The sequence below is a fragment of the Centruroides sculpturatus genome, unplaced genomic scaffold (assembly GCF_000671375.1).
Source record: "Centruroides sculpturatus isolate CEXI.00-Female unplaced genomic scaffold, Cexi_2.0 scaffold221, whole genome shotgun sequence".
Classification (NCBI taxonomy): Eukaryota; Metazoa; Arthropoda; class Arachnida; order Scorpiones; family Buthidae; genus Centruroides; species Centruroides sculpturatus.
This window is the reverse complement of record NW_019384612.1, coordinates 547,356-558,622: the sequence shown is the minus strand read 5'-3', so window position 1 is coordinate 558,622 and position 11,267 is coordinate 547,356. Positions and strand designations below refer to the sequence as shown.

The 11,267-nt window shown below is 31.9% G+C and overlaps 1 protein-coding gene across 1 annotated transcript in view; it reads right to left on the bottom strand.

Moving 5' to 3' along the window:
- The window catches only part of LOC111625269 (WW domain-binding protein 2-like), a 63,065-nt gene that overhangs the window by 20,224 nt on the left and 31,574 nt on the right, over nucleotides 1-11,267 (bottom strand). Inside the window, exon 4 of the mRNA XM_023368370.1 lies at nucleotides 6,291-6,383. Within this exon, the coding sequence (XP_023224138.1) occupies nucleotides 6,291-6,383 (93 nt within the window). The remainder of the gene's footprint in view (nucleotides 1-6,290; nucleotides 6,384-11,267) is intronic.

Below are 11,267 nucleotides of genomic sequence, written 5' to 3'. Positions count from 1 at the left end.
TACAGTAGAGCGTCGATTATCCGAATCAATTGGGGACTGGGGTTGTTTGGAAAATCGATATTTCGGATAACCGATTATGTATGAAAAAATATATTAATTTATCCCATGTTAAAATTTTTCTTCATTGCGGTTTACTTCGCGTTGAATTTTTGTCGATGTTAAGCCTACGAAGACTATTGTATCGTTAAAAATTATTTTTTTATTTTGTACAAACAAAATAAATATATTGAAAAATATAAAAACAGTAAAAAATTATACTTCAGAAGTTAATTTAGTATCAAAAACGTAAAATATTTGAGTAGCCCAAGACATAGCCAAAGATTGCAGCGCCACAGCACTGACGAAAATTTAAATTTGCCGACTGCAATTCTTTTGGATAATCGACGCTCTACTGTAGATTAAAAAAATGACTAAATGAAGTTATAATTGATGCAATGACAAGATCGTGCATATTATTATTCATGCACAAAATAAAAATTAAAAGAAGTGATGAACATAAGGAATAGTTAGGATAGACATAAAACAGAAACCACAAAAAATGAAAGACCAGGAAGGAATAAGATTGCTTGAGAGAATGAATCACACAATGAAGACAGAAGTATGGGCTTTATTAATACTGGAGGATATGCATTTCAGATGTGTCCATCATCTGTCCTCTTAACTTTTTTAAACCAGATTGATATAAAATTAAGAGAAAACTGACAAGGGACGTTTTGTCCAAAATGCACATCCATCAGAATTAATAAAGTCCATACTTCTATTTTTGTTGTGTGTTCTTACATGATTCATTCTCTCAAGCAATCTTATGCTTACTCCTAACAATTAAATTGAGAACACCTTGAAAAAAGGTATATAAAGAATGGAGGAGAAGAGAGAAATCAAGAAAGAAATATGTAAGAACAGAACAGAGTAAAAAAACTGAAGATCAGAAGAAACTGATTATATGTATATGTTACCGCTAAAGCTCGAAATCCGTTAATGTGCGCATTACCTAGCTAATCTGCAGATTAACTAGGGTGATCCGTTAAAGCTGTGAAAATTATTCCATTTCTCAAATTACCTAGGTAATGTTCAGATTATCTAGGTAATATGCAAATTACCTACTAGGCACTCGGTAAAGTGAAAATAAGATTTTTGCTGCAACAACAGCAACGTTTCTGTACGCTTAAATTAACATAATGTTATTTATTTAATTTTCAATATCTAAAGAATCAAGTTAATACGATCAACAAATTAGTTGATTGAATCAATCATCAATCAATTAAAAAAACTTTAATACAAAAATCAAACGGTTTAAAATATTACTACAATTAGGGAAATGAATTTGCTAAACATATGATAAAATTGTACTTACTTATTAGTGCAATCTAAAGATTGGTGACACTTTGAATTACGTAGCAATTGGTTTTTGCGACAAGCACGCCTATTTGTGGTACATTTAGATTTGCAGTCACATTTTCTGAAACCCTGCCCAGTACCAAGGGATTGTTTTATTGCTGTTTGACGTAAAGATATTTCTACAGCAGGGACATCCATCTTCTTTCGTTAAAAATCTCTCTTTGCAAACACTGAATTCAGATTTTGCATACAATTGTTTTAAAATACCTGTTTTAGTATCAAGTTTATAAAAGCCATCCTCTGTTTTACTAAGAACCACAGCTAAAATTGAACGTGCATCAGTTTTTGCTCTGTCTTCTTCGGGTACTTTAATTCTCACAGCGAAACCTTCATCGACGTTTGGGTGCTTTGCATTAGAAACTGCTAACATTTTCTTTGCTTGCTTTTCTAAACATTTCTTGGCTTCATCACGCTGTATTTTCTGATCCATATTCTTTTTACAGATGATGCACAATACATTCTTACCATACCCTTCCTCTTTAGGATCTACTTCACCACAAACTGCGTGAACAAACATATTACACGATTTACACTTGTGAGCACTTGATGCTGCTTTTGAGCAAACAATACAGACTATGTCTTGTATAGTGCTCTTTACAGGCTCCGTACGAAACTGTGATGGCGATTCTGCTGAAGTTGAGAGTAACTCAGTGATGACTTCTTCAACTTGCAGAGGCGATTCCTTGGAGGTGCAGGGTAACTGAATATTCTTCGTGACTGCATCATCAATCAACGGTATAGAAGGCAGTTTAAGATTACTATCGGTAAATTCTTGTATTTCTATAGGTGATTCTGTAGAAGCGGGGGATAACGGAATGTCCTCTTGAGTAAGATTTGACTGTGATCTCATAATCACAGTCTCTTGTGAATCTTCTAATTTTTCAAGGTCTTCTTCAGTTTTTATCGAATGTCAAACAATTCTCCGGCATGGACAAACTTTTTCAAACCTTTCTCGCGCATCTGACAACGGCTCAATGAGTTTTTCACAGCCTCGTACAGTCAACACATCACACCTTTGAATTATTTGATAATCTCGAGATGATTCTTTCTTCTTGGAAACTTTTATTTGCTTTACATCTTCAATTATGGAATCATACTTTGGTTTGTTATTAAAACACTACGTATTATATTTTAAATCTTCGCTAAAGAGGTTTGCGAAGAATCTTTTCTTGATTTTACTCACCAATTCGGTGCTTGCTTGCATTCTAGGATTTAAATTTATCTACGTAAAAAGAAGGAGTGGGGAAAGGAAGTGAAAGAAACAAACTTTTGAACTTTAACGATACGGAAGCCGTTAATGTGCAGATTACCTAGATAATCTGCAAATTACCTAGGTAATTTGAGAAATTGAACAATTTTCGCAGCTTTAACGGATCACCCTAGTTAATCTGCAGATTAGCTAGATAATGTAAACATTAACGGATTTCGAGCTTTAGTGGTAACATATACATGTATGTGTAATTTTGTGTGTTTGTAAAAACCACAGAATATCAGCCATGTCACAGAAATACCAGACATCTGTCACAGGGGGGTGATAAAAAAAAGATCAAGGCACATTTAATAATATATACCAAAGCATATATATCCAAATAGCCAAATAGGCTAAAAGTGTATGTAATATGTAAACACAAGCACCTAATCCTACATGACTCAATATGCTTGGGAGATTAACTGGTGCTTCTGATTTATTTATCTGTATTGAATAATGAAAAAAATCAAGCAGCAGCATGCTGGGTACAATCTAATCCATTCAATACAAACGAGCCATAGATGAATTTGACAGTTTAAAGTTTTAATGTCTAAACACTGAGTTTTTGTGTTATTGAAATATTGGAAGCTTGGGGGACATTGCCCCCTGAATCCTGAGCCTGCAGAATTTTAAAAATATGATAAAACACTTTTGGTCCACTTGGCTACTTCACTCTATCCAGTTAGTAAAACTTTCTGAGGACAACTGCTAATTCTGAACTAAAAATAGGATACAACTACAAAATAAATAAATTTGTTTTATATAAAAGTTTTATTATATTTTTAGTATAAACATGTGCGTAAAAAATTTATTTTAAAAAGTATAGTAATTTTTTTGTTTCATAAGCATGATATATTGCAGTTAAACAAACACTAGACACCATTTCATCTGTTTATTTGTTCTTAGTTGATATGCATTTTTACACGTTTGGCAGGATAGAAAAAATTATCAAGGATCTGTATCCATGCTTACATCCACTTTACAATGCTGTTAGCACATCTGTTAAAACATTAATTAAAATAGTCTTGGAAAGGCAAACAACAGAAGAGAACTTAAATTTGCCTAACGTAAAATATGGAATAGAATGTTTGTAAATTATATGTATTATTTAAACAGTTTGAAGTTATGTAATAATTATGTACATTTAAAATTAGTTGACTGAAGAGGGGTGTTGTAAGGCCCAAAACTTGTAAAAATGCTTATCAACTAAGAAGAGCAAATAAACAGATGAAATGATGCCTAGTGTTTGTTTAACTGCACTATATCGTGCTTACAAAACAAAAACATAGAACAACACTGTTTCAATTTGATACAATTTTGTAGTTGCTAGAAATGCATAATTTTTTGAACAGGCAAGAAATATTTTTATGAATTTGTGAAATTTCAGCAATTAGCAAATCATATAAAGTTTTTCATGTATAAACAAAACTACAAATATCACAATTTGCTAATTTATGTGAATTTAAAATAATGCATGGCTATCATATTTACAGAAATCATCTCAAAAGAACAGAGTGATAGAAGTCTTTCAGCAGAGGTAACTCATATTCTTATCACATTTTTTAGTAATTGTTTACACAAGTTTTAATTGTATGAGATGTTGAGAACATAACTTGTCATGCAAATGAAGAAGCCACTGTAAAATGCTTCCATGCATTTTAATACTATTTATTTATTAAGATAAACAACTTTTTAACAGCTTCAATCTTCTTTCTTGTTTTTAAATGCCAAAATTTGAGTATATCTTTTAAACAACACACAAAAAAGTTTATATATAAAAGTAACAATACAACATATATATAAAATGTACTGTATAAAGAAAAGTTGTGTACACAAGATGCAATCAAAAAAACCTGTATTTGACCAATAAAGATTTTAACATAACTAATTTAAATTTGGCCACAATTTACTTCAAAGTTCTTCCTGCATTTACAGTGTGCAGCAATCCCATCGATTCAGGCAAAACTCAAATGCTCATTGAAAGTCTTTAAATCTTAAAAATTCTAAAGCATCTGTTGCAATTAGCCTGGATCTCCTCGACCATAACAAACCTTTATGACTTTTTTCATTCTCCAGATTGAAAAAGTGGTAAATCTGGGAAGTAAAGAGGGTGAGAAAACTGTTGTTTGTGATTTCTTTAATGCAAAAAATGCTTACATTCAAAGTTTTGTGTGCAACAGCATTGTTGTGATGACAAGCCAGGTTTGGATACACCACAGTTTGATATTTTGTAACAAATATCCTCACAACAGAAACATTGTGGTAAAAGTGAATATACTTTCTGACTAACTGGAACAAATTTTCAGTATACAATCTCCTTATGGATGAAAAACAATCAACAAGATCATCATCACACTCCTGACTTGCCTTACCTTCTTGGGTCTCAACGATTGTTCTCTCTTCCACTGAGACTGCTGCTGCTGCTTGGTCTCCAAGTTACAACCATACCTCAACACTTGTACCTTGTAATTATCTCTGACATGAAGACAGGTTCATCAGTGGATCTTAGAGATCTTTGCAGATGCTGAAGCAATGGTCTTCTGGTTATGAGTCAACAAATGAGTGAAAAATTGGTAGCAATGCAATATATGCATATATTGTCTGTTATGATGTCTGAGCAGCTCCCAAATGAAATGCCAAAGTGCTGGTGCACAGTTGTCACAGACTTTTCATTATGTTCCAGCAATGTTTGACTTTATCAAATATGACTGCAACTCAGAACATTGATTTTCACCCAATGCTTTATTGACAAAGCAATTCAAAGTGTCTCTGCAGTAGATTTCCCAAATGTAATGCAAAATTAAAAATTTTCAAATTGCAGCATGACACTAAAACAATGTTACAAAATTGCATGTGACAAGCATTTTGATTTGAAAATTCAATTCCACTTGGCAAACGGATGCTCAAATGCCAAGAGTAACAATCCTTGGTGGAAAAAAAGCTGAACTTTCCACTATAACCAAACAGCAAAAATAGTCCATTTCTTTTTGATTTCACCATGTATATGTGAAGTCTAGAACTTTGTAAAAAGTCATAAAATCCACTTTTGTCCTTGAAATCTGAGGTATTTAAAGGATTTCATCCTAGAATTTCTTACTCCAATTCCCTCTCGCTATTTTCTGATTGGTCTCCTCCCTTGTTTCCAGGTGGAAATAAGATCAGATTGGGCCATGAGAAAGGTCTATTTTTGGTACTCAACTTGACACCATCTCTCAACTCTGATCAGGAGATGATGGAACTTAGAAAACTGCACTTGTATTTTAGATCTTTAATGTCTCCATTTTGACATTTTGAAATTTTAACTACTAAATGTGACATTTTCTTTTGAAACAAAGTTAAACTGAATCAGAAAACGGGAAAGTTTAACACTTTCCAGTTTTCTGATTCAGTTTAACTTTAATTATTTGTAAATCAGCATCAGAGTCAAAGTTCGAACTCTCTGGACCGACATCTATCTATTATTTAACACGTATCTGAGTTGCACTCAGGACTCACATTGTTTATATTCGCGTCGATTCATGCCGCATTCATTTGATACAATTTTTTTTTGTTTTAAAGATATTTTTTTGATGCAATTAACAACATGTTTGGACTCAGTCTGGAACCTCACACATATATAACAAATAACTATTTCAGTATTTACCTATTTTTGCAGCATGCAGCATTGCCTGTCCAAATTCTATAGCTCCACCAGTCATAAATTTCACTTTAAAAGTTGCATGGCCTGCCCAGTTTCCTGTAATTTTAAATGTTTGTTTAATTTTATCAATTTAACATTAAAAAATTGATATATAATACACACAGACATACAAAATTCTATTTACATAGAAATAATATAGCCAAAAATCATTGTATAAATTCTGTATAAAGATGATGTAAAGAAATATCTAGGATTTGAAAAAATTTGGAAAAAATTAAAATCATACATTAACCAAGATTCTAAACAATGACCAAGAAGTGTAATTATTAAGAATGTCTGTCTAGTCTCCAAAAATTAATCCTAATTCTAATGACAGAATGGCTCTCTATATATCATTTATTTAAATTAAAAAAAACATCACTATTTGCTTGTGCCAACGATAGATCTGATACCTAGCGGTATTAACATGAACTACATAATGGTGGCTGCTATGGGTATAAAGTCTGTGGTCTGTTAGAATTAGAAAGTGTTCAACCTACAATGGTAAATAATAAGTATTGCTGTGTATTTGGTTATAAGTTTAAAGGTTCATCAAACTCAGTACATATGCACACATTCCCAATAGATAAATTACTGCAAAAAAAAACAAAAAAAAAAAAAAAGTGGGAAATAAAACTGAAATTATCAGTTCAGTTTCACCAACACCTAACTTTGCTAAGCTTAAAATTCTTTTATTTTTACAAACGTTTTTAACCTATCTAATATAGGCCATCGTCAGGTTTAATATTATAAATGTTCCAAAATGGAACATACCGTTTTTGAACATTTTACATATTTAAAATTAAAAAAAATAATTTAACTTTAAAATAAATTGAAAGAAGTGTGTATATTAAATAAATTAAATAAATAAAAAATAAACAAACAAACAAAACAATTTAATTTTAAAGCTAACTAGAAAGAAACATGATTTAAGGGTTTTTAAGCCCCATCCTTTTTTATGCTGTCTTTATTGTTCTGTAGCAAGCTATAGATATTGGGTGCTCTTTTTCTTATAAACTTGAGAATGGTCTATAAAAGAGCACCCAATATCTATAGCTTGCTACAGAACAATAAAGACAGCATAAAAAAGGATGGGGCTTAAAAACCCTTAAATCATGTTTCTTTCTAGTTAGCTTTAAAATTAAATTGTTTTGTTTGTTTGTTTATTTTTTATTTATTTAATTTATTTAATATACACACTTCTTTCAATTTATTTTAAAGTTAAATTATTTTTTTTAATTTTAAATATGTAAAATGTTCAAAAACGGTATGTTCCATTTTGGAACATTTATAATATTAAACCTGACGATGGCCTATATTAGATAGGTTAAAAACGTTTGTAAAAATAAAAGAATTTTAAGCTCAGTAAAGTTAAGTGTTGGTGAAACTGAAGTGAATTATTTGCTGAGAAAGAGGTGGATAGATATGAAGTTATTAGCTTTTGCATTTCCTCTCCTTCTATAAGACATCTTTTTCGATCACCCACATATTCTAAAATGTCACAAAGTGTAATCATCATGATTTAAACAACTACGAAATCAACTAGGATTAACGTCGGGCACAAATGCAGATAAAATGTTTTGACTACAGAGAGAAAAGTTATTACAAAGACAACATACAAGTAACTCTCGTATGTTGTCAGCAGGGCTGTGGAGTCGCATAAAAATCTACCGACTCCAACTCCGACTTTTCCTTACCATCCAACTCCAACCAAGGGAGGACTTGTTACCGAAGGAGACCCAGAAATTCTGATGTCATCACATGACCCAAGAATAAAAGATTCAATAAATAGAGTTCTAATAAAGATAGAACGTAGAAACTTTTTATTCCAATGCTAAAAGACTCCTCTAACTTGTAAGTAATATATAAATATGTATTCGATAATTTTTACTTTTCCGGCTGTTATACAGAAGGAAAGTGTAGCGCTCGGTCAAAAAATGACCTTTTCCAAATGTTTACATTTTTGGACTCAGGATACCTTGAAATTTCGAGATATGCAAAAGATTTGAGTTTTTTTTTCGATATGGATGTTAGAGTGTGTGTGAGGGGCGTAATTTTGTTTACCTTGTTTGAAGCCTAATAATTTCTATGATCAGAGTGGTCAGAATTGGAGTCAGATGAGGACACAGGAGTTAGCTATTAAGCGTCAAAGTGGTTGAACTAAATCATGTCCCCGTATACATTCTAACATCTTAGGCAAGAACATCTTAATGGGTTTCACTGTACTATTATAAAATGACAAAAAAGCTTACTTTGAGGGTAGAGACGAGTTTTATTTTTTTTTTAATTTTGAACGCTAATAACGAGTAAAATATTCATTAAGAGATATGACTCATGACCCCTTTTATGTCTTCACCCTGTCGACCTTTAATTAAGAACCAAAATTTAATAGTATTAATACCCCTTTATATGCAAGCCACAGTGCCACATTTCGTTTCTTAAACTTTACTCATTCTGAAATATTGTTTAATATCTCAGAACAGAAAATAAAGAAATTAAACAAATTAGACATCAACACAAATGCATGGGAATTTTCCCCGTTTATTGACTTTTTTGAGGGGTTCGGGAGGTCTCCAAACGTGTAGATTTGCAAAAAACACCTGGAGGGTCAAATCTGACACAATTCCAATACTTTTTCATTTTATATACATAACAAGCTGGGAAGTAAAAAAGAGTTGGAGTCGGCGGATTTTTTGATGACTCCGACTCCGGCTAAAACACCAAAACTCCACGACTCCGACTCCACAGCCCTGGTTGTCAGGTACGCTATACTCTTTGTGGCAGCCATTTTGGTCGACTCGTATGCCATCTTTCTTTACTGGCACAAGCGAATTGTACTCTATATATACTTATTTATTCTTGAATGCAAAATATTGTCTTTATACAAGATGCATGTTTCATTCTGAAATCTCATTATCCAAAATGGCTTATTATCCAAACTCATTATCCAAAATGGCTTAGATTGCCTCTCGCAACAATCACGAGACCTCCCGACATCATTTTTGATGACATCAGGTCACCCAAAACAGAAAATTGCCATGTATGCATGTGATTATGTGAGGAAAAAAATTGTATGCAATAACAAATCTTGTATAAGGTAAAGATTTTCTGCAGTGGTGTTTTTTTGAGGGACTAAGATAACTAAAAATTTCAGGTGAAAAACTTTTTTCAAATGAAATTTTTACACAATTAGATGGAACAGCATGTAACATGATGATATTGTAAAAGCACAACTAAGTCAGTCAATTTTATGAAAAATGCCTGTGAATGACAAGTGTGTTTGTGCTAGCAGCCACATTATTCAGCCCTTGCCATATATAACATGCACACCAGGCCGTGATTTGAATCTATTTGGACATGGGGTCACCCCATTGTTTGTTTCCCTACAGACCAATAAGGACCCTCAAAGTTGGGGAGACATGTGACTGACATTCCCCAGAGGTGGACAGTTGGAGTATATACAATCTAAGCTGCAACAATTTGCATCTTCCTAAGACAGTTTGTCCTAAATCAGGTACATAGTTTAATAAATGATCATATGCATATGTAACAATTTTTCCACTCATATTATTTTTTCAATAACATTGGTCATGGAGGCTTTTGAAAACTGCCTCAAAAGCAAATCATGACATTACAGATGTTTGTCAACTATGCATGATGCCTCAAGATGACATTGCTATGTCTCTGAATGCTTGTCTCCATAAGATAGCCAAGGTGCTATGATTTTCAATGATTTAAATTTTTTGTTTTTTTACTTTATTTTGTGCCTGAAAAATACAGAAAAATCATTTTCTGAGAAACACATCAGCCCTCCCCTCATTCATTTTCAGCTGAACTCATTTCATATTAGTCCACATTATCACAAAATTTGGGAAGTTTTCTTTGAAAGAAAGATTAAGGACATTGTTTGGCAAAAAAAAAAAAAAGCAATATCTTGTAAACTAAACAATGCATGATCTTGAAATTTAGTACATGCAGAGAATACATATCACAGGATTTTTCACAATTATCAAATTCAAGGAACCCATAATTACATGCAGTATAATTATATGAATGAAAAATTAGCAGAAAATCATCACCTTATGCATATGCTTCTGTGATTAAAAAAACTGTATGTGATCATGGTTTAATAATATATTTACATATAAGTGATTCAAGATTGTTTTTATTTAGACCCAAAACTCATAGTATATAGTTATTTTTAATCAGCTTTATTGATAATTTTTAGATTACTTCATACAGACTGCATTCAAAAGCCTTACGACTCTAGTTGACAGTATCAGATTAATCTAAGCAAAACATGTAATTAAGGTACTAGGGGAAAGGGGACCATTTAAGTTTTCTGACATGAATCTTCTCTGCCAACATGAGTAAAACTTGTTCACAAAGGCAGAAGTGAACAGACATTACAACATCCATAGCTGAGCTATATCAGGTGCTTGTTCCAAGATGTTGAGGATGTAGTTCAAGGTCTTCAACCTTCAAATTGGATGAATCTATTTAGTAAATTTTCACTAGGATATACAAATAAATATCCATTTAGATTGTCTTTATTTGAGTCATACATTTTGAATTTACAACTTTTGGTAAATACAGTTCGTGCACATTTTTAACATTAATGGTTACAAACTGCATAGCTGAACATTCATTTTCTCTATTCAAACATTTAAAAATACCAACAGAACAGCTACGCAACAAGACAGTTTGAATGCCCCATCTACAATAAGTATAGAAGATATGCCAGATCAATTTTGAGGACTTGATTGAAAGATTTTATATTTAAAAAATCTACAAGAAAATATTTTAAAAAGTAAATAAATGTAAATCTGTAGGTAAGTCTTTGTTTATATATTTTACTGATATTTTAGTATTTTATTAAATAAATACAAATGAAATAAAAAAAAAAAAACCAAAAACTTTTTATTCAATGTAGCTGTAGAA